Source organism: Pelophylax lessonae (genome assembly GCF_965119305.1).
Source record: "Pelophylax lessonae genome assembly, chromosome: 13".
Taxonomy (NCBI): domain Eukaryota; kingdom Metazoa; phylum Chordata; class Amphibia; order Anura; family Ranidae; genus Pelophylax; species Pelophylax lessonae.
In genome coordinates, this window is record NC_138780.1 from 3,231,501 (window position 1) to 3,257,154 (window position 25,654).

The following is a 25,654-nucleotide window of genomic DNA, read 5'->3' on the forward strand; positions in this document are numbered from 1 at the left end:
TCTCTCTCTTGCAGGCATCTGGCTCCATTGTTCCACAACCCAAAACTGGATAAAGAGTTACGATCGATGCTCAGAGAGAAGTTCCCGGAGTTCTGCAACCTCCCATCTCCAGCCTCAGAAAGTAAGGGGCTGCCCGTGAGTATGTGGTGATGCCGCTACCGTTTATTATTTGTCTCCAAGGATTTTCTCTCATTTCACATCATCCCCCCCCCCCCCTCCCTCTCCTCCCCCCCCCCTCTCCTCCCCCCCCCTCCCCCCCCTCCCTCTCCCCCCCCCCCCTCCCCCCCCCCCTCCCTCCCCCCTCCCCTCCCCCCCCCCTCCCCCCTCCCCCCCTCTCCCCCCCCCTCCCCCCCTCCCCCCTCCCCCCCCCCCCTTCCCTCTCCTCCCCCCCTTCCCTCTCCTCACTCCCCTTCCCTCTCCCCCCCTCCCCCCCCCTTCCCTCTCCCCCCTCCCCTCTCCTCCCCCTCCCCTCTCCTCCCCCCTTCCCTCTCCTCCCCCCTTCCCTCTCCTCCCCCCCTTCTTCCCTCTCCTCCCCCCCTTCTTCCCTCTCCTCCCCCCCTTCTTCCCTCTCCTCCCCCCCTTCTTCCCTCTCCTCCCCCCCTTCTTCCCTCTCCTCCCCCCCTTCTTCCCTCTCCTCCCCCCTTCTTCCCTCTCTCTCCCCCTTCTTCCCTCTCTCCCCCCCTTCTTCCCTCTCTCCCCCCCTTCTTCCCTCTCCCCCCCTTCTTCCCTCTCCCCCCCTTCTTCCCTCTCCCCCCCTTCTTCCCTCTCCCCCCCTTCTTCCCTCTCCCCCCCTTCTTCCCTCTCCCCCCCTTCTTCCCTCCCCCCCTTCTTCCCTTCCCCCCCCTTCTTCCCTTCCCCCCCCCTTCTTCCCTCTCCCCCTACCCCCATCCCTTCCCCTCTCTCTTTCCCCCCCTCCCTTCTTCCCTCTCTCTTTCCCCCCCTCCCTTCTTCCCTCTCTCTTTCCCCCCCTCCCTTCTTCCCTCTCTCTCTCCCCCCTCCCTTCTTCCCTCTCTCTCTCCCCCCCTCCCTTCTTCCCTCTCTCTCTCCCCCACTCCCTTCTTCCCTCTCTCTCCCCCCCCCTCCCTTCTTCCCTCTCTCTCCCCCCCCCCTCCCTTCTTCCCTCTCTCTCCTCTCCCCCTCCCTTCTTCCCTCTCTCTCTCTCTCTCTCCCTCCCTTCTTCCCTCTCTCTCTCTCTCCCCCCTCCCTTCTTCCCTCTCTCTCTCTGCCCCCCCATCCATCTACCCTCCCCCTTCTGCCCCCCCTCCGTTTGCCCTCCATCTCCCCTCCCCTCTTCTACCCCCCTCTGCCCCCTCCCTCCATCTCCCCTCCCCTCTTCTGCCCCCCTTCTTTCCATTTCACCTCCCCCCCTTCCATCTCCCCTCCACGCCCCCTCCCCTCCATCTCCCCTTCACTTTTGTTCCTTGCTCTTTCTCCTTCTCTTTTTCATACTTTCCCTTATCCTCTTTCTTTTTTTATCCACCCCACCTCATCTTTCTCTCCTCTCTCTTCTCTTCCTCACTTGTTGCTCCTCTCTCACGTTTCCCTCCTCCATGGTGTCCCCGTGTCTCTGGTTTTTCCCCGGCCTATGAAATGAGGAATTAATCTGTCCCTATTCTTCAGGGGGTGATTCTCTGCAGTCATCAGAAACTCATTATCCTTCAATTGTGGGAATTAATAATTTTCCAGAACTTGCCAGAAACATTTAAAATGATTGCGGGTGAAGAGCCAGAATCCATTCTAGATTGTCAGCTCTGTGTGTAGGTGGGAGCTGGTATCCATCGCAACCAGTCACAAGTGTGTAACGTGTGGTTGCTATGGGTGACACCACCTCCTTCCACCCAGTCATTGGATAGGATTGATGTGATATTGAAATCATGGAGCTGAACCCTCCCATATTCCACATAAAGGCCTTGAGAACCTTCCCTGTGTACAAGGAGGCTATTTGCATGCAGACCATCCTGGGTTACACCCCATGTGAGGCTGAGCCTCCGTGATTGACAGAACTGAAATCCAATAAGTGAAAGGGGCGGGGCCATGGACAGTCTGGGAAGGAAAGGACTAGAATAAAAGGGGCGGGGCCATGGACAGGCTGGGAAGGAAAGGACTAGAATTAATGGGTGCTCAACCTGTGGCCCTCCAGCTGTTGCGGAACTATCATGCCTCTGCCTTTGGTAGTCATGCCTGTAACAATCTGGCTTGCAGTGTATCATGGGAGTTGTAGTTCTGCAACAGCTTGAGGGCCACAGGTTGAGCATCTAAGGGCTAGATGATGCTCCTGCCAGGAGATGTGGGTTTTATATGACTTGCTGACGTTTCTAATGCACATTGTGAGAAGCTCGCAGTGTGCAGAGAAATCAGAGCATCCAACTTCAGTACAGGAGAGGAGCCGCTACACCTGGAGGATGGAGGTCAGATTTAAGTCCATATTTGGAGCTTTCCTGGGATTTCCACGGCCTCTCCATGACTTTAAGCCATGTAGGATATCATTAAATCCTGTTCCCGTTCTTCCAAGAAACGGCTCTTGGAGAGGTTCCTGTTGTCTTCTCCAGTTCCTTGATTGTTTTCACACCTTGACACTGCAGCCAGTGCCAAATAATGATGGAAAGCTCATTTGTTTCTGAGCTGACCAGCGGCCTATAACTTCTCCAGGATCTCTGCCAGACTTGCGAATCTTCTTTTGTATGAAGAATCTATTGTAGGAAAGAGGACTCCATAAATATTCATTATTGACTCCGCTGTAAAAGATGTTTAACAAATGCACCGTGGTGCCAGAAAATACGGGACGAAGGCTTCCAGGTGGGGGAGGTGTTCATGTGTAGTGTATATAATAGATGCCCCACTTTCTGTACTTGTATAGTGCTGAGATATTATCTAGCACTCTGCACCACACATAAAGACTTCGTATCAGTCTCTGCCTCTGAAGGAGCTTACTAATTCCACATATTAAATATGACCAAATGTTTGTGGACACCTAACCATCACAACGATTCCAAAACCATGACTATTATAAGTCTCAGCAAGAATCAAAGCTTCAAAAAATAAACTGTGCTTCTTTAGGTCTCCTCCCTTGTATGAAGCCCGATTTGTGGATTTTCCTTTATGGAAGTTCCAGCAAAGCCCGGTAGCTTCTGCCTCCTCTGCTGTTCCCTCCCGTGGTCTTTCCTATCCCATGGCCAATCTTGTTCTCAAACTCTTTTCTCTTGGTATCTGTCTACAATCTCTTCCTCTCCTGCAGTCATTGCTGTCACTCACCACCTGCTGGAAATCTTGTTCTCCTCCTCCTGAATGACAACAGTACGGCATAGCATAGGAAGGGGGGGGGGGGGGGGAACTACTGGGCTTTGCTAGAACTTCCATAAAGGAACACCCCCACTTGTCTTGGGCATGTGCCTGCTGCTGGAAACATGTGCTGTCATTCAGAACAAATGAAATATTCATCATCTTGTGAGCAGCATTGTCACAGCAGTGGGGGGTGGGGCTCAGGATCCAGACCACCTAGGAGGAAGAAAGAGACCTGGCCCACTCATTGGTCCTCATGTTGGGCGCCAAAAAAAAAAAAGCGACCTGGCCCACTCATCAGGCCTCACGTTGGGCACCAAAAAAGAGAGACCTGGCCCACTCATCAGGCCTCACGTTGGGCACCAAAAAAAAAAAGAGACCTGTCCCACTCATCAGGCTTCACGTTGGGCACCAAAAAAAAGACCTGGACCACTAATCGGCCCTCGCGTTTGGTACCAAGAAAAAGAGACCTGGCCCACTCATCGGGCCTCATGTTGGGCACCAAAAAAGAGAGACCTGGCTCACTCATCGGGCCTCACGTTGTGCACCAAAAAGGAGACCCGGCACACTCATTGGGCCTCACGTTGTGCACCAAAAAGGAGACCCGGCACACTCATTGGGCCTCACGTTGGGCACCAAAAAGGAGACCCGGCACACTCATTGGGCCTCATGTTGGGCACCAAAAAAAAACTACCTGGCCCACTCATTGAGTCTCACCAAAAAAGACCCCGCCCCCAACGTCTGGTCTCACGTTGGACACCAAAAAAGAGAGACCTGGCTTGCAATGGGTGTTTCAATTCACTCCAGGGGTGTTCAGCAGGGTTGAGGTCAGGGCTCTGTGCAGGGCAGTTGAGTTCCTCAACACCAAGCTGGTCAAACCAATGTCCTTATAGATCTGGCTTTGTACACAGGGGGGGCACAGTCATGGTGGAACATTAAAGGGTCTTTACCAATTTGTTACCACAAGGTTGGAAGAACACAATTGTCTACGTCTTTGTATGATGGAGTATTAACAGTACTCTTCTCTGGAGACACCTAAATTCCATTTAGAGGGGGTTCACATACATTTGGTCGGTTAGGTAGGTGTTTTGGTCAAGCCTTTGGCCTTATAGTGTACTGTAGGGCCAGTTAAGCTAGCAGTATGGTTTTGGATTTATGGAGAGAATCAAAACACTTAGAGAACATCTACACCAATATGGGATAGTTACTTTTCTTGGGATCCAACCCCAGACACCAATGGGCAATGTGAAAGGAGGTTTCCCAATTGCCGCACACCTCAACTGGCGGTGTAATAGATAAAGTCCTTAAAGACCACACCCAGGGCAGCCATCAGGGGGGGACAGCCCATACCCTTGTAGGGGGCCCAGGCATTCCAAAGGGCCCAGGCCCCAACCAACAAGGCCGATTTGTTGCTGCTGTAGTAACTAGCAGTTGCTAAAGCAGGGCAGCTGCAGAGTAAGCTGATGCAGCTGAAGGGATGTCTCTTTCCTGGATTGCGCTGTCTTTGCTGAAAAATATGAGGCCATCTCTTTACTGGATTGGGATGTCTCTTTGCTGAATATATGAGGCTGTCTCTTTACTAGATTGGGATGTGTCTTTGCTGAATATATGAGGCTGTCTCTTTACTGGATTGAGATGTCTCTTTGCTGAATATATGGGGATGTCTCTTTACTGGATTGGGATGTCTCTTTGCTGAATATATGAGGCTGTCTCTTTACTGGATTGAGATGTCTCTTTGCTGAATATATGAGGCTGTCTCTTTACTGGATTGGGATGTGTCTTTGCTGAATATATGAGGCTGTCTCTTTACTGAATTGGGATGTCTCTTTGCTGAATATATGAGGCTGTCTCTTTACTGGATTGAGATGTCTCTTTGCTGAATATATGGGGATGTCTCTTTACTGTATTGGGATGTCTCTTTTATGAATATATGGGGATGTCTCTTTACTGGATTGAGATGTCTCTTTGCTGAATATATGGGGATATCTCTTTGCTGGATTGGGATGTCTCTTTGCTGAATATATGAGGCTGTCTCTTTACTGGATTGGGATGTGTCTTTGCTGAATATATGAGGCTGTCTCTTTACTGGATTGGGATGTCTCTTTGCTGAATATATGGGGATGTCTCTTTACTGGCTTGGGATGTCTCTTTGCTGAATATATGGGAATGTCTCTTTACTGGCTTGGATTTATTTGCATTTATTAAATTGTAAGAGTGTTAAAATAGAAGTGGGTGCACTGAAGGACTCGGTTGGATGGCCAGTGCGTGGATTCTGTGGGACGGCCAGAGGGCGGGCCCTGGGAATGTTGGTGGTCAGACCCGGAGGGGCCCAGGCCTAAAGCTGTGTAAGGGGCCCCAAAATTTCTGATGGCTGCCCTGACCACACCTCCAACGTGTTTTTGCCATGCTCAGGGGCGAAACATGTTGGGGGCGTGGCCTTGATGGACTCAGCTGAGGATGCTTTTATCTATTACACAGCCGAATGAGGTGTGCTGCAGTCGGGGAATGTACTTTCACTTTGCCTGTATGCTCTGGGTCCACAGCTTGCACCCTTACTGTACCATTGTCATCCATCCTACAGGACCCCAACAGCCTGAGTGGGGATCCCCAAGCATTAACCTAGGGTCCCAGACACCAATGTTACAAGGCAGCAGTGCTACCCATTTAGCCACCATGTTCCCACAACCCCATCAGGGGCCATCTATGTGTACCACTCAGCGGCCATCTGTGTACTGCTCAGTGGCCATCTATGTGTACCACTCAGCGGCCATCTGTGTGTAGTGCTCCGCTCCCCCTCCCCTGCATGGTGAAGATGTTTTGTCCCATACACATTACTGTGATGGTTCTTCCTTCCCAGTAAAGGTAGAGGAACCCGTATCCATGGAGATGGACAACAGCCTAGCTGAAAAAGAGGAGAGCTGCTACGACAACGCAGAGGCAGCGTTCAGCGATGACGACGAAGAACTGAACAACAAAACCACTGACAATGGTATGGGCTCCTATTCTTACTTTTCTTTTTTTATATATATATATAATACGCAGCATTAAAGCATATCTGAACTCTAAATCAAAAATGTACAGAAATGAAAGGAAAGATGGCCTCTGCTCATCTTTATGGTCTAGGAGGACCAGAGAAACATGACATCACTTCCGGTTCCTGTCCCATGTAAACAAGGCGTTTTATTTTTTTTATAAAGCAAAAGGTAACAATTGTTTGGGTTTTTAAGGGTAGAAGAGAGATTCGGGGTCCTTTAGACCCCAAATCTCTCCATAAAGAGGACCTGTGGTGCTGTATTATTATTATAAGCAATATTAACATTCTTTGTTATAGAAATAAAAAAAAAATGTAAGGGTCAGTTTAAAAATAAAAAGTAATAAATTCTTAGATGGAGCCTGTTGGGCCGGGTTGCCCGAATTTTGGAATTTACAGGCGATACAGAAAACGTCAGCTGATCATTTTGTAACTGGTGGAGAAAAAGAGCAATGCATTGCAAATGATGATGACAAAAATTTCCCTGGATGTAATCCAGATGGCCGGTCCAGAGACTCTGACGGTGCCTCACATTCAGATTAATAACACGGGACCCTTCCATCTACAACTATACGTGACTCCACACTGCCACATCCTGGTGCTTCTGTAAAGTGCAGGCCCACCCTGATCTGTGTGAGCACCCGCAGTGTGCAAAACCAAGGACACCTTAGTTGCACATAGAACTTTAGCTGTGGACGTAGCGCCTTCCTCAAAGTTACAGCGCCTTATCTGTGGACGTGGCGCCTTAGCTGCGGATGTAGCATCTTTCTCAAAAATACAGTGCCTTAGCTGTGGACGTAGTGCCTCAGTTGTGGACATAGCACCTTCCTCATAGTTACAGCGCCTTAGCTGTGGACGTAGCGCCTTAGCTGTGGACGTAGCACCTTCCTCATAGTTACAGTGCCTTAGCTGTGGACGTAGCACCCTAGCTGTGGACGTATGCCTTCCTCAAAGTTACAGCGCCTTAGCTGTGGATGTAGCGCCTTAGCTCTGGACGTAGCACCTTCCTCATAGTTACAGCGCCTTGGCTGTGGACGTAGCGCCTTAGCTGTGGACGTAGCGCCTTAGCTGTGGACGTAGCGCCTTAGCTGTGGACGTAGCGCCTTAGCTGTGGACGTAGTGCCTCAGCTGTGGACGTAGCATCTTAGCTCTGGACGTAGCACCTTCCTCATAGTTACAGCGCCTTGGCTGTGGACGTAGCGCCTTAGCTGTGGACGTAGCACCTTCCTCATAGTTACAGCGCCTTAGCTGTGGACGTAGCGCCTTAGCTGTGGACGTAGCGCCTTAGCAGTGGACGTAGCACCCTAGCTGTGGAAGTATGCCTTCCTCAAAGTTACAGCGCCTTAGCTGTGGACGTAGCGCCTTAGCTGTGGACGTAGCACCTTCCTCATAGTTACAGCGCCTTAGCTGTGGACGTAGCGCCTTAGCTGTGGACGTAGCGCCTTAGCTGTGGACGTAGCACCCTAGCTGTGGAAGTATGCCTTCCTCAAAGTTACAGCGCCTTAGCTGTGGACGTAGCGCCTTAGCTGTGGACGTAGCGCCTTAGCTGTGGATGTAGCACCTTCCTCATAGTTACAGCGCCTTAGCTGTGGACGTAGCGCCTTAGCTGTGGACGTAGCGCCTTAGCTGTGGACGTAGCGCCTTAGCTGTGGACGTAGCGCCTTAGCTGTGGACGTAGCGCCTTAGCTGTGGACGTAGCGCCTTAGCTGTGGACGTAGCTCCTTAGCTGTGGACGTAGCTCCTTAGCTGTGGACGTAGCTCCTTAGCTGTGGACGTAGCTCCTTAGCTGTGGACGTAGCGCCTTAGCTGTGGACGTAGCGCCTTAGCTGTGGACGTAGCTCCTTAGCTGTGGACGTAGCTCCTTAGCTGTGGACGTAGCTCCTTAGCTGTGGACGTAGCTCCTTAGCTGTGGACGTAGCTCCTTAGCTGTGGACGTAGCTCCTTAGCTGTGGACGTAGCTCCTTAGCTGTGGACGTAGCTCCTTAGCTGTGGACGTAGCGCCTTAGCTGTGGACGTAGCGCCTTAGCTGTGGACGTAGCTCCTTAGCTGTGGACGTAGCGCCTTAGCTGTGGACGTAGCGCCTTAGCTGTGGACGTAGCGCCTTAGCTGTGGACGTAGCGCCTTAGCTGTGGACGTAGCTCCTTAGCTGTGGACGTAGCTCCTTAGCTGTGGACGTAGCTCCTTAGCTGTGGACGTAGCTCCTTAGCTGTGGACGTAGCTCCTTAGCTGTGGACGTAGCTCCTTAGCTGTGGACGTAGCGCCTTAGCTGTGGACGTAGCTCCTTAGCTGTGGACGTAGCGCCTTAGCTGTGGACGTAGCGCCTTAGCTGTGGACGTAGCGCCTTAGCTGTGGACGTAGCTCCTTAGCTGTGGACGTAGCGCCTTAGCTGTGGACGTAGCGCCTTAGCTGTGGACGTAGCACCTTAGCTGTGGACGTAGCGCCTTCCTTAAAGTTACAGCACCTTAATTCTTTAGTTATAGCACCTTCATTCTTTAGGTTAAAGGGCCTTAGCTTTGGACGTAGCACCTTCCTCAAAGTTTTATATCATCTTAGCTGTGGATGTGCCGCCTTAGCTGTTGATGTAGCACCTTCCTCAAAGTTACAGTGACACACAAGCCCAGGCAGGCCAACAATAGCCAAAGCATAGTGACTACACATGGTGACAAGTACAGCATGGTGACCACACCAGGCAATGACTAACATTGAAGGCTGAACCCTCCCTTATGTTTTCTCGCATCCCCAGGGAAGAAGCGGGACTTCAGGTTTCACCCCATCAAAGAGACGATCATTGAGGAGCCGGCAGACATCACCCCGTATCTGGAGCAGCTGGAAGAGCCGCTGAGAGAGAAAGTTGTTTCTTTGCAGAAGGAAAGGTGAGTAGTCCTCTGCCTTTCCCTTCTCCTGCCTGTCCATAAAAGGTTTTTATGCATTTGTATTCACCCCCTTTACTCTGATACCCCTAACTAAAATGTACAGGAACCAATTGCCTTCAGAAGTCACCTAATTAGTAAATAGAGTCCATCTGTGTGTCATTTATTCTCAGTATAAATACAGCTGTTCTGTGAAGCCCTCAGAGGTTTGTTAGAGAACCTTAGTGAACAACCAGCATCATGAAGGCCAAGGAACACAGCAGACAGGTCAGGGATAAAGTTGTGGAGAAGTGTAAAGCAGGGTTAGGTTATAAAAAAATCTCCCAAGCTTTGACCATCTCACGGAGCGCTGTTCAATCCATCATGGGAAAATGAAGAGTATGGCACAACTGCAACCCTACCAAGACATGGCCGTCCACCTAAACTGACCAGCCGGGCCCCTACCAAGACATGGCCGTCCACCTAAACTGACCAGCCGGGCAACCCTACCAAGACATGGCCATCCACCTAAACTGACCAGCCGGGCAACCCTACCAAGACATGGCCATCCACCTAAACTGACCAGCCGGACAACCCTACCAAGAAATGGTCGTCCACCTTAGCTGACCGGCTGGGCCCCTACCAAGACATGGCCGTCCACCTAAACTGACCGGCTGGGCCCCTACCAAGACATGGCCATGCACCTAAACTGACCGGCGGGGTCCCTACCAAGACATGGCCATCCACCTAAACTGACCGGCCAGGCCCCTACCAAGACATGGCCATCCACCTAAACTGACCGGCTTGGCCCCTACCAAGACATGGCCATCCACCTAAACTGACCGGCCAGGCCCCTACCAAGACATGGCCATCCACCTAAACTGACCGGCTTGGCCCCTACCAAGACATGGCCATCCACCTAAACTGACCGGCTTGGCCCCTACCAAGACATGGCCATCCACCTAAACTGACCGGCCGGACCCCTACCAAGACATGGCTGTCAACCTAAACTGACCGGCTGGGCCTCTACTAAGACATGGCCGTCCACCCAAACTGACCGGCTGGGCAACCCTACCAAGACATGGCCGTCCACCTAAACTGACCGGCCGGGCAAGGAGAGCATTCATCCGAGAAGCAGCCAAGAGGCTCATGGGAACTCTGGAGGAGCTGCAGAGATCCACAGCTCAGGTGGGAGAATCTGTCCACAGGACAACTATTAGTCGTGCGCTCCACAAATCTGCCCTTTATGGAAGAGTGAGAAGAAGAAAGCCATTGGTGGAAGAAAGCCATAAGAAGTCCTGTTTGCAGTTTGGGAGAAGCCATGTGGGGGAGGAGCAAACGTGGGGGGAGGAGCTCTGCTCAGAGGAGACCAAAATTCAACCAAAATGCTATGTGTGGGTGAAAACTAACACTGCCCATCCCCCTGAACACACCATCCCCACTGTGAAACATGGTGGTGGCAGCATCATGGTGTGGGGATGCTTTTATTCAGCAGGGACAGGGAAGCTGGTCAGAGTTGATGGGAAGATGGATGGAGCCAATTACAGGACAATCTTAGAAGAAAAGACTTGAGACTGGGGCGGAGCTTCACCTTCCAGCAGGACAACGACCCGAAACATCCAGCCAGATCTACAATGGAATGGTTTCATGTGTTAGAATGGCCCAGTCACAGTCCAGACCTAAATCACATTGAGAATCTGTGTCACAGACGCTCTCCATCCAATCTGACAGAGATGAGATATTCTGCAGAGAAGAATGGGCAGAAATGTCCTCTCTAGATGGGCAAAGCTGGTAGAGACATCCCCAAAAAGACTCCCAGCTGTAATTGCAGGGAAAGGCGGTTCTAAAAAGTATTGACTCCGGGGGGTGAATACAAATGCAGCCACACTTTTCACAGATTTATTTGTATCATTTATCATTTTCCTTCCACTTCACAATTATGGCCACTTTGTGTCGGTCTATCACATAAAATCCCAATAAAATACATTTACGTTTTTGGGTGTAACATGAGAAAATGTGGGAAATTTCAGGGGGTGTGAATACTTTTTCAAGGCTCTGTACGCTGCACAGCATAGAGCAGGGAGCTGAGTGTAATCTGAGACCTGAGTAGAGGTAATGGACCTACACAGACTCATAGGGCAACATGCGCAGCTGAGGCTCTCAATCACCTGCTGTGTGCAGGATGGGTGGTGTGGCCGTCTCCAGGGATTCTGTGGTGTCGGCATAGAGCAGGGGTGTCGAACTCAAATTCTTTGTGGGCCGCATTAGCATTATGGGCCATTTATATCTGTAAGATTAGATGTCCAGAGCACCCCACGCCCCCTTACACCCTTACATGAGATGTCAAGAGCCCCCCCATCATCCGAAGTCAAGAGTCACCCACCCTTCCTTACATCACAATGCACCCCCTTACCTTGTACTGCTGCCAGGAAGAAGATGTGGGTGGATCTGGGAAGTGCAGGGTCCGGAGTAGAACCAAAGGAGGGCTGGAGTCAGCTTCCAGAATGCTGAGACCAGGGGAGACGGAGGCAAGGTGGTGTACAGAGAGGTGCAGGATCTGTAGGAGGAGTTCTGCCCTCCTGCGGAATGCTGAGAGGGGGGGGGTGCGAAGACCAGCCTTTCTGCAGCTGTACAGAGGAGTGCAGGATCTGGCAAAGGAGTTCTGTCCTCTGCTGCCGACTACTGAAACAAGGCGGGGGCAGAGACATGGGGGTTGCCACAGCTGTAGAAGAGGTGCGAGGGTTTCATAAAAAGGTCTGGGGGGCCGTATTTGGCCTGCGGGCCTTGTGTTTGACACTTGTGGCATAGACTGTCAGAAGTAACGGATAGCAGAGGAATGACAGAGCATACACAAATCGCACTCGATGCTTTGGATCGTGGCAAGTACAAACTATAGAAGGGTATGCTTTGTTACAAAATTAGCCAAGAAAGGGGGATAGACCGTCGGGAGTGAGAATGCCAGTTTCTGACAGCACTTTATAAGTCCTTCGATGTTAGGCGGTCATGTTGCCTTCTTTATATCTTACAGTGATATGGAGTCGCAGTGCGAGCTGATGCAAGATATAGTGGAGCAGATCCTGGAGGTAAGTGCTTGTGAATCATCTACTTTAGACTGATGTTCCAGATTAAACCACTTGCCAACGGCCAACAGTACTGGATCCCCCAGGCTCAGCGACGTACCCGAATGTTGCGCCAAACTTACGGGTTTACCGGCGCGCACGTGCGCCTCGTGCTGTGGTTTGACACGGCTTGAGTTCATCAGCAGGCTTGCAGCCAATAATTTTGGCTGTGAGCCTGCTGATTGCTGTGGTCAATCACAGCACAGATCTGCATATTTTAGTAAACGCATGTAACGGAACCGCTGACCCACAGTGTGTTTGTGGTCTTCTGTCAGTATACGGCTTCCTTGCATTTATGAACATATCAGATTTTCCCAGCTGCCCTCATACAAAACTAGCCAACAACTTAGCTTGTACTGGAATCTTCTTTATTGAACAGTCACACAGAATTTATATACAGCATGGACCTCCCCCTTCCTGATCATATTACCACACACAGGTCAGCGGTTGCCTGATTACATTATCATATGCAGATGAAATTGTATACAGGAACATAATTAACCTGAACTAATTATCTAGCCATCTGGACAGAACAATGTGGGCTCATTAACATTTAACAATGGGACAGGCAGACTTAACACAATCCACATTCTACCTCAATAGATAGACAATAGGACAAGACTGCCAATGACAGTCTCTCCGTCTCCTACATTGAAGTACATGGAATACACACCTACGTATTGCTGATAAATATTACTCTCCCACTTGAAGAAATCCAGACCATTAAGTATCAGTCTTTCACTCCCAGTGACGGTGAGTGCCATCACAACGCACAACACAGATCTGGCTGTTTTTTTTTCTTTTTTCTTTTCTAATTTTACTTACCGTTCAGAACTTAAATCAGGAAGAAAAGCCAGCCAAGTCTGGTATCGGCACACGTACACTTTTTAGGCGCACAGTTAACCCTTTGATTGCCCTCCTGATCACCCTGGTGGCCCAGCCAGTGTCAGGGCACAGTATTATCACTGTGTTCATGTCACTAGCAATGTCAGAAAGCGTTTTAGCTTCCCTCCCAGCCAGTGTTAGTGCCAGTCAGAAGCATAACTAGAACCTTCATGGCCCCGTGCAAGAAACCATGGATCACCAGTGCTGGTCGCAAGTGCGACCTTTGTGACCCTGGTAGTTCCGCCACTGGTGTCGGTAGATTTTTTTTTTTTTATTATTTTACAACTTTATTTTTTTAGAATAATATTTTTTTTATTATTTTTACAATTTTTTAGAAGCCCCGTTTGGGGGGGGCTTTGGTTAAAGCTAAGTTCCGGCCTCAAAATCGATTTTGGGCCATCCGTTTGCTGAGTGCCACCTGAAAAAGAAATGGATGCTCCTGATTTTTTTTTTGGTCACTTACCTTGTAATTGAAGAAAATATACTCACCTTCCTTTCACTTCCTCCCTCTGTGGCCGCGGCCCGCGCCGTCTCTTCCGGCTTGCGATGACTCCTGGAATGTCATCGCTCCCAGGAGTCAATGCGCCTGCACCGGACACGCTCGTCACTTCCGGTGTAGGCGTGACATTCCCTGCATAACAGCTTCTGGGCATGCCCAGAAGCTGTGCAGGGATGCCGCGCCTGCACCGGAAGTGTCGAGTGGGGCCGGTGCAGGGCATTGTGGGACTCCAGCGTCACCGAAGAGGACGCGCTGGCTTCAGCTGCCCACACCTGAGGTGGCAGAGCTGGAGAAGACATTTTCAAGGTAAGTATTTCTTCTAAAAGGTAAGTGCGACCCGGGACAGTTCAGAGGCTATCCATTATGAAATGCACTAGCCCTGACTGTCCCGGGGGGATTTTTATCTAATTTTGACCCCCGAGGCCGGAACTCCGCTTTAAATATCAGGAGTCAGACCTCTGCTTATCCCCCCCCCCCCTTTTATTGATTAAACTAGATGGACTTGTCTTTTTTCAACCAGACTAACTATGTATTCAGCAGAGAGCATTGAGGGGATCCAGAAGATACGTGTCCTTATTTTTTTTTTTCTTGCATTGGCCAGGAATCGAACCCGGGGCGCCCCAAGAGGTAGCCAAGTTAGCTACCACAGCACCAGCGTACCAATGCTCGTGTCCTTATTTTTAGGTTCAAACAAAGCATAAAGCCACACTTCGCTTCCTTTAGAGGCATTGAGTTTTCTGTGTCTAAGCCCTAGCAGGTTCCAAAGTGCCTCAGAGGAGGACTTTGATGGAGTGCCTGTGTTTGCTGGTTCTATGGGGAGGAGACGTGGCTTTTTGTTTTAAGGGGGGGTGATGGAGCCAAGAGTTTGGCTGGAGTCGGCACTGGACCTGAAGTGGTGCTTGAAACTTGTAACTGTCATTATGCAGAAGGCGGATTTTTTGTGTTTAAATTTCTGTGTCGTTAAAGCTTGCCCCATTCAGTGTTGGCTGGTTAGGTGCCAGAGGTGAAGTTCTGAAGAAGGCACCCCACCCCCTCTCTTGTTGGTTTTATCAGTGTAGCTCCATAACAGCCTTGTAGCATCATATCCCAGCTTCATATGACTCCCATGGTACTGGGTATGCTGAGTGGAGTATTGCATGCCAAGTATAGCATTGTTTTGTTGGTCCAGGAGCCAATTGCCAGGTAGGATCTTTCCTGTAGGGTTCCAGTGTGCAGTGACTCCTGACGTGCCGATCCCGCCATCTGAGGATCTATGAAGGTGTTACATTTGGCACTTACCAAGTAGACTAAGGCTTTTATCACTGGTAGGGCCAATGCAATGACCCCTAAAATTCTCCTTCCAAGCCGGAGTATGGCGGAGTGACAGGTACCCTTCAAACTGGAGGCCAAGAGGTGAACTTTCTCTTCTCTTCTTCACAGGAGGAATTTGATTCGGAGCAGTTGTCCATTTTGGCTTCCTGTCTCCATGAGTTGTTCAAGCACCATTTCCGGGGAGAGGTCTTACCAGAGGAGATCACAGATGAGTAAGTGCCCTCTGACCCTTGTGGCCAGATATTTTGTTCTTCTCCATAATGGAAGAAGGCGTCTTGATCCAAATCTCTTGAAGAGGTCCCTCATGTCAGTTTGTTGGGTTACAACTGAACTGAAGACAATACCAGATTCTTAGGGTAGTTTAGTCACACAAAGCAGAATGCAAGGGGCAATTAAGGTGATGAAGCCGATAAATGTGGAGCTTTAGCAGTTTCCTGTGCTGCCAGCAGTATACTGGCCACCTTCTGAAGGATCACGTACAACATGGTGAGGTAAGATGAACAACATGGTGAGGTAAGATGTACACAGGGCCGGTGCTTTCACTAGGCAAACTAGGCAGCCGCCTAGGGCGCATTGCCACCTAGGGGCGCAGCCATGAGAAAGGGAAGGGAGCCCACTGGAGTGCTGCCTGCATGATGATCCTCTTTGTCTGGAGCTGAGTGGCATAAACCCTGGGCAGGATGTAACTCTCTACACTGAGCTGATGGGCAGCCATTCATTTCCCTGGGTCAGTATTAAGCAGGGAGCGGAGGAGAGCGGAACCTGAGCCGGAGCTCGGCACTGGAGGGCAGCACCTTTATTGGAGCAGAAGCGACGAGGCAACGGAATGGTCTGAGGAGGTTGGTGATGAAGGAGGTGCGGCGCTCTCTGACTGCTGCTTCTCCCTCCACCAGGAGACGGTTGGAGCTGTGGTGAGTACTGTGGTCCAGGAGAGGAGCATCCTGGGAGAAGGAATCAGCAGGATCATGGTGAAGGAGGGCAGAGTACAGGCCATTCTCTTCATACTGCCCAGTGAGTGTCCCCAGAACAGGGAATCAGGGTCCCTGGGTGTGACATGGAGGATCCCTGGTGTGAAAGAGAATTGCGGTCACCAGGTGTGACATGGGGGATAGGGGTCATGAGTGTAACAGGAGTTTGAGGTCACCAGGTGTGCAATGAGGAATTAGGGATCCCTGGGTGTGCCATGGGGGATTGAGGTCCCCAGGTGTGACATGGAAGAACATCAGGTTCTCCAGGTATGACATGGAGGAACATCAGGGACTCCTGGTGTGACATAGAGGAACATTGGGGTCAGTGAGTAGGACAGCATGACATGGAGGAACACAGAGGGGTCCCTGGGTGTGACATGGTGGAACATCGGGGTCATTGGGTATGACAGCATGACATGGAGGAATATTGGGGTCCCAGGATGTGACATGGAAAAACATCAGGGTCCCTGGTTGTGATATAGGGGGACATCAGGGTCCCCAGGTGTGACATGGAAGAATATGGGGGTCCCTGGGTATGACAGCATTACATGGAGGAACCATCAGATCAGGGTCACTGGATATGACATAGAGGAGTTTTTAACCCCTTCCCTTTTTATTTTTTTTTGGTGGGGGGGCGCAAGTAGCTGGTCTTGCCTAGGGTGTAAAATAGTGTAGCACCGTCCCTGGATGTACAACATGGTGAGGTAAGATGTGTGAGACAATGGAGACAATGGCCTGTGGCGGGCATATAAGTGCAATATGGAGGACTGAATGGTGACTGGGACGGTAGTACAGGCATTTAGCCAATGGATGGACAATTGAAGTGATTTGTAGAAGAGGATGATTGATTTACATCGGTGGACTTATTGGATACATTGCTGGACTCTGTGGGATGCTGGGCCTTTGGTGGCGGGAGGGGGGTTGGATGGTACCAAATGGAGACACTGTGTTTGGCCTCATAGAAATGGCGGTGGATTATTAAGACTGATAGGAATAGATGAACACTATGTTGGATCTCTACATTGGTTTGGCCTACCTTTTACCCTTTGACAATGTTTGATTGTATTTATCAGGTCTCTGGAGGAGACTGTCGGGAAACCCCTCTACCTGATATTTAGGTAAGTCTCCATGATATCCTCTTTCTACAGCCCAGGCTCACCAAGACTTTATCATCTTCACTTTCCGTTCTCTTCTCTGTCTCCAGAAACCTGATCCAGATGCAAGAAGATAGCAATGGCTTCTCCCTTCTTCTAGACTTGTTGTCTGAACTCTATCAGAAACAGCCCAAGATTGGCTATCATCTGCTGTACTACCTAAAGGCCAGGTAAGGTGATATGATATGATTGGCGAGCAAAGACTGGCATAGGATGGGCTGGGAAGTGGAAACAAGTATAGGATATGCTGGGGAATAAAGACCAGTATATGATAAGCTGGGAAACTGAGACCGGTATATGATAGGTTGGGGACCAGAGACTGGTATATGATAGGTTGGGGACCAGAGACCGGTATATGATAGGTTGGGGACCAGAGACTGGTATATGATAGGTTGGGGATCAGAGACTGGTATATGGCAGGCTGGGGACAGAGACCGGTATATGATAGGTTGGGGACCAGAGACTGGTATATGATAGGTTGGGGACCAGAGACTGGTATATGATAGGTTGGGGACCAGAGACTGGTATATGATAGGTTGGGGACCAGAGACCGGTATATGATAGGTTGGGGACCAGAGACTGGTATATGATAGGTTGGGGATCAGAGACTGGTATATGGCAGGCTGGGGACCAGAGACTGGTATATGATAGGTTGGGGACCAGAGACTGGTATATGATAGGTTGGGGACCAGAGACTGGTATATGGCAGGCTGGGGACCAGAGACTGGTATATGATAGTTTTGGTAACGGAGACGTGAATATGATGGGCGGGGATAGAAGACTAATACATGATTGGTTGGGGTCAGTGCCATGTCTGGCATCGGCTGTGAGATCTCTTCCCCTCCCCCGCAGGGTCTGTATTAGCTCAGGGATTTAATCCTTCTCATTATTTTCTTCTTCTACTTAATAACATCCAATGTTTGTTCTCTGTGTCCGGATTGTTTATTAGAACTAATTAAAAGCCAGAACAAATGTCCCTCTTAATCAGGGAACAAGGCTTCCTGAATTATGAAATGTTTTCTCTGTTCTGAGACATGGCAGGCCATGCCCGCTGGCCAGACATCCGCCGCGCCCGCTGGCCAGACATTTGTCGGGAGGTAGAGGTAGAGGTGTGAGGGGATGGTGTATAGGGAGTTAAGATGTCAATGTAGGGGGATGGTGTCGGGAGGTAGAGGTGTCGGTGTGGGGGGATGGTGTCGGGAGGTAGAGGTGTTGGTGTGAGGGGATGGTGTCGGGAGGTAGAGGTGTCGGTGTGAGGGGATGGTGTCGGGAGGTAGAGGTGTCGGTGTAGGGGGATGGTGTCGGGAGGTAGAGGTGTCGGTGTGGGGGGATGGTGTCGGGGGTAGAGGTGTCGGTGTGAGGGGATGGTGTCGGGAGGTAAAGGTGTCGGTGTGAGGGGATGGTGTCGGGGAGACAGAAGTGTCGGTGTGAGGGGATGGTGTCGGGGAGGCCGAGGTGGCGGTGTGAGGGGATGGTGTCGGGAGGTAGAGGTGTCAATGTGAGGGGATGGTGTCGGGGAGGCAGAGGTGTCGGTGTGAGGAGATGGTGTCGGGAGGTAGAGGTGTCGGTGTGAGGGGATGGTGTCGGGGAGGCAGAGGTGTCGGGAGGTAGAGGTGTCGGTGTGAGAGGATGGTGTCGGGGGGTAGAGGTGTTGGTGTTGAGGGTATGATGTCGGGGTGTAGAAGTGTCGGTGTGAGGGGATGGTGTCGGGGGGTAGAGGTGTCGGTGTGAGGGTATGATGTCGGGAGGTAGAGGTGTCGGTGTGAGGGGATGGTGTCGGGAGGTAGAAGTGTCGGTGTGAGGGGATGGTGTCGGGTGTAGGTGTGAGGGTATGATGTCGGGAGGTAGAGGTGTCGGTGTGAGGGGATGATGTCGGGGTGTAGAGGTGTCGGTGTGAGGGGATGGTGTCGGGGTGTAGAGGTGTCGGTGTGAGGGGATGGTGTCGGGGTGTAGAGGTGTCGGTGTGAGGGGATGGTGTCGGGGTGTAGAGGTGTCAGTGTGAGGGGATGGTGTCGGGGTGTAGAGGTGTCGGGGTGTAGAGGTGTCGGGGTGTAGAGGTGTCGGGGTGTAGAGGTGTCGGGGTGTAGAGGTGTCGGGGTGTAGAGGTGTCGGGGTGTAGAGGTGTCGGGGTGTAGAGATGTCGGGGTGTAGAGATGTCGGGGTGTAGAGATGTCGGGGTGTAGAGATGTCGGGGTGTAGAGATGTCGGTGTGAGGGGATGGTGTTGGGGGTAGAGATGTCGGTGTGAGGGGATGGTGTCGGGGAGGTAGAGGTGTCTGTGTGAGGGGATGGTGTCGGGGAGGTAGAGGTGTCGGTGTGAGGGGATGGTGTCGGGGGGGGGGGTAGAGGTGTCGGTGTGAGGGGATGGTGTCGGGGGGGTAGAGGTGTCGATGTGAGGGGATGGTGTCGGGGGGGTAGAGGTGTCGATGTGAGGGGATGGTGTCGGGGGGAAGAGGTGTCGATGTGAGGGGATGGTGTCGGGGGGTAGAGGTGTCGATGTGAGGGGATGGTGTCGGGGGGTAGAGGTGTCGATGTGAGGGGATGGTGTCGGGGGGTAGAGGTGTCGATGTGAGGGGATGCTGTTGGGGTGTTTGAGCCTGACAGCCTGATGATGTCACGCTGTGGGAGTGTTGGTGGGCGTGGCTACGCATTTCAAGCAGTTTGAGGCTTGACAAAAGGGGCACCCCATGAAACGGCCCCTTTAAGGCTTGACAAAGGTTGGTGTTCCACGAAACGCGTAGCCACACACCAACAGCGCGGGCCAAGCCCACTTCTATGTGCGTTTGCGCGCCTATCCACCATTGTGTCTCCTCCCCGTTTCCAGGGACGACACAGATGTACCGATGGATGGAGATGGCTGCCAAGGTCCGATCAGGAATTGGTGGGATGGATAGAGAATTCTCACCTTCTCCATTGTAAATCTGAAAACCAAAACTATTATTGTGTTCTCTTAGCAGACTCTAGGATTTAATTTGGTCAAAAGGAAGATTGTGATTGGCTGGTGGGCGGGGCTTGTTTCTGGGCATACTGTGTGGGTCTCTAATATCCCCCATCACGCCGTGACCCCATTTTGGTCTCTAATTCTCCCCATGGCTTCCTTTTTGTAGCAAAGCCGCGGCCGGGAAGATGAACTTATACGAGTCGTTTGCTCAGGCCACGCAACTCGGTGATCTGCACACCTGCCTGATGATGGACATGAAGGCCTGCCAGGAGGACGACGTGCGTCTCCTGTGTTACCTCACCCCATCCATATACAGCGAGGTACAGCCCACTCTATGAAGGTGGAGGAAAGAGTAGGGTGATCTGAAGGGTGCAGGAATTGGGGTGATCTGAAGGGTGCAGGAATTGGGGTGATCTGAGGGGTGCCGGAATTGGAGTGATCTGAGGGATGAAGGTGCAGATATTGGGGGATCATCTTGAGGGGTGAAGTTGCAGGAATTGTGGTGATACGAGGGATGAAGTTGCAGGGATTGGGGGATGATCTGAGGGATTAAGGTGCAGGAATTTGGGGGTGATCTAAGGGGTGAAGGTACAAGAATTGGGCTGATCTGAGGGGTGAAGGTGCAGGTATTGGGGGATTCTCCTGAGGGGTGAAGTTGGAGGAATTGGGGTGATCTGAGGCGTGAAAGTGCAAGAATTTGGGGATTATTTCAGGGGTGAAGGTGCAGGAACTTGGGAGTGATCTAAGGGATGAAGGTACAAGAATTGGGCTGATCTGAGGGGTGAAGGTGCAGGAATTGTGGTGATACGAGGGTTGAAGTTGCAGGGATTGGGGGATGATCTGAGGGATTAAGGTGCAGGAATTTTGGGGTGATCTAAGGGATGAAGGTACAAGAATTGGGCTGATCTGAGGGGTGAGGGTGCAGGAATTTGGGGGTGATCTAAGGGATGAAGTTACAAGAATTCAGGTGATTTGAGGGGTGCAGGTATTGGGGGATTCTCCTGAGGGGTGAAGTTGGAGGAATTGGGGTGATCTGAGGTGTGAAGGTGCAGGAATTTGGGGATCATTTGAGGGGTGAAGGTGCAGGAACTTGGGTTGATCTGAGGGGTGAAGTTGGAGGAATTTGGGGATGATCTGAGGGGTGAATGCACAGTACAATTGAGGGCGGATTGGTTAATTCACTAACTTAGCTGCTTGCGGTTGTGGTGGCGGCCATCTTGGTTTTGGTTTAACTGATATTTCGGCTACACAGCAGGAGGATCTCACTCTCTTCTATCCCTCCAGTTTCCAGACGAAACGCTGCGAAGCGGGGAGCTCCTGAACATGATTGTGGCCGTCATTGACTCCGCCCAGGTAGGGGGTTGGGCTTGTAATGTGTGATAGTGCTGAGCTGTGTAGGATGAACCGAGGTCCAGTAACATCCGGTGTGTCTGTTGTGTGTCTCAGCTGCAGGAACTGGTGTGTCACGTCATGATGGGTAACCTGGTGATGTTTCGGAAGGACTCCGTACTCAACATTCTAAGTAAGCGCCCTAGGTTGGGGATTGAGTGCCTGGGGTTTGGGTGGGGTTCTCTGTTATTTCATTATTTTTTACAGGTATTTATATAGTGCCGACGATTTACACAACACTTTACATGTTGTACGTTCGTATCAGTCCCAACCCCCCTCCCCCTGAGGAGCTTACAATCTAAGGTCCCTATTTCAAATACAAAAGGCCCGAGAGATGGCCGTCTACTGGTGGCCAGCCCCCATTTACAACACATAGCTCAGTTTTTTGGGTAGGGCTTACAAGTTAGGACTTTTCTTCTCAACCCTATCTAATGTCACTATATTGGTACTGAGGTGATCACATGATCCTGAGTGGGCGGGGCAGTAAGATCTGTCTCTCTTCCAGTTCAGAGTTTGGAATGGGAGACCTTCGAGCAGTACTGTACGTGGCAGCTCTTCCTGGCCCACAATGTCCCATTGGAGACCATCATCCCCATCTTGCAGCATCTTAAGTACAAAGGTGAGTCGGTCTCTCAACCCAGACACGCATCTTCTCCTCTCATACTCCACCCACTGTCCTGCCTCTTCCCTGACATTCCTTCACCCGCCTCCTCCTCGCATACTGATCCACCCACCGTCCTGCCTCTTCCCTGACATTCCTTCACCCGCCTCCTCCTCCTCTCATACTGATCCACCCGCCGTCCTGCCTCTTCCCTGAAATTCCTTAGCCCGCCGCCTCCTCCTCCTCTCATACTGATCCACCGCCGTCCTGCCTCTTCCCTGACATTCCTTCACCCACCTCCTCCTCTCATACTGATCCACCCACTGTCCTGCCTCTTCCCTGACATTCCTTCACCCGCCGCCTCCTCTCATACTGATCCACCCACCGTCCTGCCTCTTCCCTGACATTCCTTCACCCGCCTCCTCCTCCTCTCATACTGATCCACCCGCCGTCCTGCCTCTTCCCTGACATTCCTTCACTCGCCTCCTCCTCCTCTCATACTGATCCACCCGCCGTCCTGCCTCTTCCCTGACATTCCTTCACTCGCCTCCTCCTCCTCTCATACTGATCCACCCACCGTCCTGCCTCTTCCCTGACATTCCTTAGCCCGCCGCCTCCTCCTCCTCTCATACTGATCCACCGCCGTCCTGCCTCTTCCCTGACATTCCTTCACCCGCCTCCTCCTCCTCTCATACTGATCCACCTGCCGTCCTGCCTCTTCCCTGACATTCCTTCACCCGCCTCCTCCTCCTCTCATACTGATCCACCCGCCGTCCTGCCTCTTCCCTGACATTCCTTAGCCCGCCGCCTCCTCCTCTCATACTGATCCACCACCGTCCTGCCTCTTCCCTGACATTCCTTCACCCGCCTCCTCCTCCTCTCATACTGATCCACCCGCCGTCCTGCCTCTTCCCTGACATTCCTTCACCCGCCTCCTCCTCTCATACTGATCCACCCGCCGTCCTGCCTCTTCCCTGACATTCCTTCACCCGCCTCCTCCTCTCATACTGATCCAGCCCCCGTCCTGCCTCTTCCTTGACATTCCTTCACCCACCTCCTCCTCCTCCTCTCATACCGATCCACCCACCGTCCTGCCTCTTCAGGGAAGAGGCAGGACAGCGGGTGGTGTCCTGCCTCTTCCCTGACATTCCTTCACCCGCCTCCTCCTCCTCTCATACTGATCCACCCCCGTCCTGCCTCTTCCCTGACATTCCTTCACCCACCTCCTCCTCCTCTCCTACTGATCCACCCGCTGTCCTGCCTCTTCCCTGACATTCCTTCACCCACCTCCTCCTCCTCTTATACTGATCCACCCGCCGTCCTGCTTCTTCCCTGACATTCCTTCACCCGCCGCCGCCTCCTCTCATACTGATCCAGCCCCCGTCCTGCCTCTTCCTTGACATTCCTTCACCCACCTCCTCCTCCTCTCATACTGATCCACCAACGTCCTGCCTCTTCCCTGACATTCCTTTACCCGCCTCCTCCTCCTCCCATACTGATCCACCCCCAGTCCTGCCTCTTCCCTGACATTCCTCCACCCACCTCCTCCTCCTCTCATACTGATCCACCCACTGTCCTGCCTCTTCCCTGACATTCCTTCACCCGCCTCCTCCTCCTCATACTTATCCACCCCCCGTCCTGCCTCTTCCCTGACATTCCTTCACCCGCCTCCTCCTCCTCCTCTCATACTGATCCACCCCCCGTCCTGCCTCTTCCCTGACATTCCTTCACCCACCTCCTGCTCCTTTCATACTGATCCACCCGCCGTCCTGCCTCTTCCCTGACATTCCTTCACCCACCTCCTCCTCCTCTCATACTGATCCACCCCCCGTCCTGCCTCTTCCCTGACATTCCTTCACCCGCCGCCTCCTCCTCATACTGATCCAACCACCGTCCTGCCTCTTCCCTGACATTCCTTCACCCACCTCCTCCTCCTACTGATCCACCCACCGTCCTGCCTCTTCCCTGAAATTCCTTCACCCGCCTCCTCCTCCTCTCATACTGATCCACCCGCCGTCCTGCCTCTTCCCTGACATTTCTTCACCCTCCTCTCATACTGATCCATCCGCCGTCCTGCCTCTTCCCTGACATTCCTTCACCCGCCTCCTCCTCTCATACTGATCCACCGTCCTGCCTCTTCCCTGACATTCCTTCACCCGCCTCCTCCTCTCATACTGATCCACCCGCCGTCCTGCCTCTTCCCTGACATTCCTTCACCCACCTCCTCCTCCTCTCATACTGATCCACCCACCGTCCTGCCTCTTCCCTGACATTCCTTCACCCGCCTCCTCCTCCTCTCATACTGATCCACCCACCGTCCTGCCTCTTCCCTGACATTCCTTCACCCACCTCCTCCTCTCATACTGATCCACCCGCCGTCCTGCCTCTTCCCTGACATTCCTTCACCCACCACCTCCTCCTCCTCTCATACTGATCAACCCACCGTCCTGCCTCTTCCCTGACATTCCTTCACCCACCTCCTCCTCCTCTCATACTGATCCACCCACCGTTCTGCCTCTTCCCTGACATTCCTTCACCCACCTCCTCCTCCTCCTCTCATACTGATCCACCCACTGTCCTGCCTCTTCCCTGACATTTCTTCACCCTCCTCCTCCTCCTCTCATACTGATCCACCCACCGTCCTGCCTCTTCCCTGACATTCCTTCACTCACCTCCTCCTCCTCTCATACTGATCGACCCACCGTCCTGCCTCTTCCCTGACATTCCTTCACCCACCTCCTCCTCCTCTCATACCGATCCACCCACCGTCCTGCCTCTTCCCTGACATTCCTTCACCCGCCTCCTCTCATACTGATCCACCCACCGTCCTGCCTCTTCCCTGACATTCCTTCACCCGCCTCCTCATACTGATCCACCTACCGTCCTGCCTCTTCCCTGACATTCCTTCACCCACCTCCTCCTCCTGATCCATCCACCGTCCTGCCTCTTCTTTGTGTTTCCTTCACCCACCGGCTGCTATTCATCTCATCTGACCATGTGGGATCCCCCTAATTGAACGTCTTCGCCATTTTCGGTGACTTTTATGATTGTTTTCCTTTTGCAGAACACCCGGAAGCTCTGTCCTGCCTCCTCCTGCAGCTCCGCAGGGAAAAGTAAGTGGCACTTTGTTGTTATGATTTAAGAACCAATTTCCGGTAATTTGCACCACCTTAGTCTGGACATGGACGCTGGATACGGACTTCTCCTCCAGCTTCTTGTCTGACATAGGTGCGCCCCACTTAGGCCGCACTTTAACCCCTTGGAGCTGGCGGTTTAGGTTGCTGAGAGGGGGGGGGGGCGAGGTTTGTGATCTTGTGACCCCCCCCCCCATAATTGGCTGTCATGGCGGTCACATCACAAGCAGGGCACGCTGTATTCCACAAATTTGTTGCCAGGGCCCACACACCGAGAGGCCAGCGCCAAGGGGTTAACGATATGCTGAAAAACCGGGTAGAACAGGGCAGCGTGAAAAGCGTTTATTAGTCTGACCTTTATAAGAGCGCCACTTACCATAATTGCCGGTTGTACTGCACTTTCCCCGCCGGCGAGGGTGAATAGCAGAGCTGGCGCGTCGTTGTGTATTCAGGTCCGATGGTATCACACTCTGCAATATCCTGTACAGCGAGATC

At 52.0% G+C, this 25,654-nt stretch overlaps 1 protein-coding gene across 1 annotated transcript in view; it reads left to right on the plus strand.

Moving 5' to 3' along the window:
- Nucleotides 1-25,654, plus strand: part of INTS3 (integrator complex subunit 3) — a 120,671-nt gene that overhangs the window by 85,084 nt on the left and 9,933 nt on the right. Inside the window, exons 15-25 of the mRNA XM_082275164.1 lie at nt 6,137-6,268; nt 9,054-9,183; nt 12,188-12,242; nt 15,082-15,185; nt 17,015-17,059; nt 17,146-17,265; nt 20,202-20,355; nt 21,320-21,388; nt 21,482-21,557; nt 21,930-22,043; nt 25,090-25,138. Of these exons, the coding sequence (XP_082131290.1) occupies nt 6,137-6,268; nt 9,054-9,183; nt 12,188-12,242; nt 15,082-15,185; nt 17,015-17,059; nt 17,146-17,265; nt 20,202-20,355; nt 21,320-21,388; nt 21,482-21,557; nt 21,930-22,043; nt 25,090-25,138 (1,048 nt within the window). The remainder of the gene's footprint in view (nt 1-6,136; nt 6,269-9,053; nt 9,184-12,187; nt 12,243-15,081; nt 15,186-17,014; nt 17,060-17,145; nt 17,266-20,201; nt 20,356-21,319; nt 21,389-21,481; nt 21,558-21,929; nt 22,044-25,089; nt 25,139-25,654) is intronic.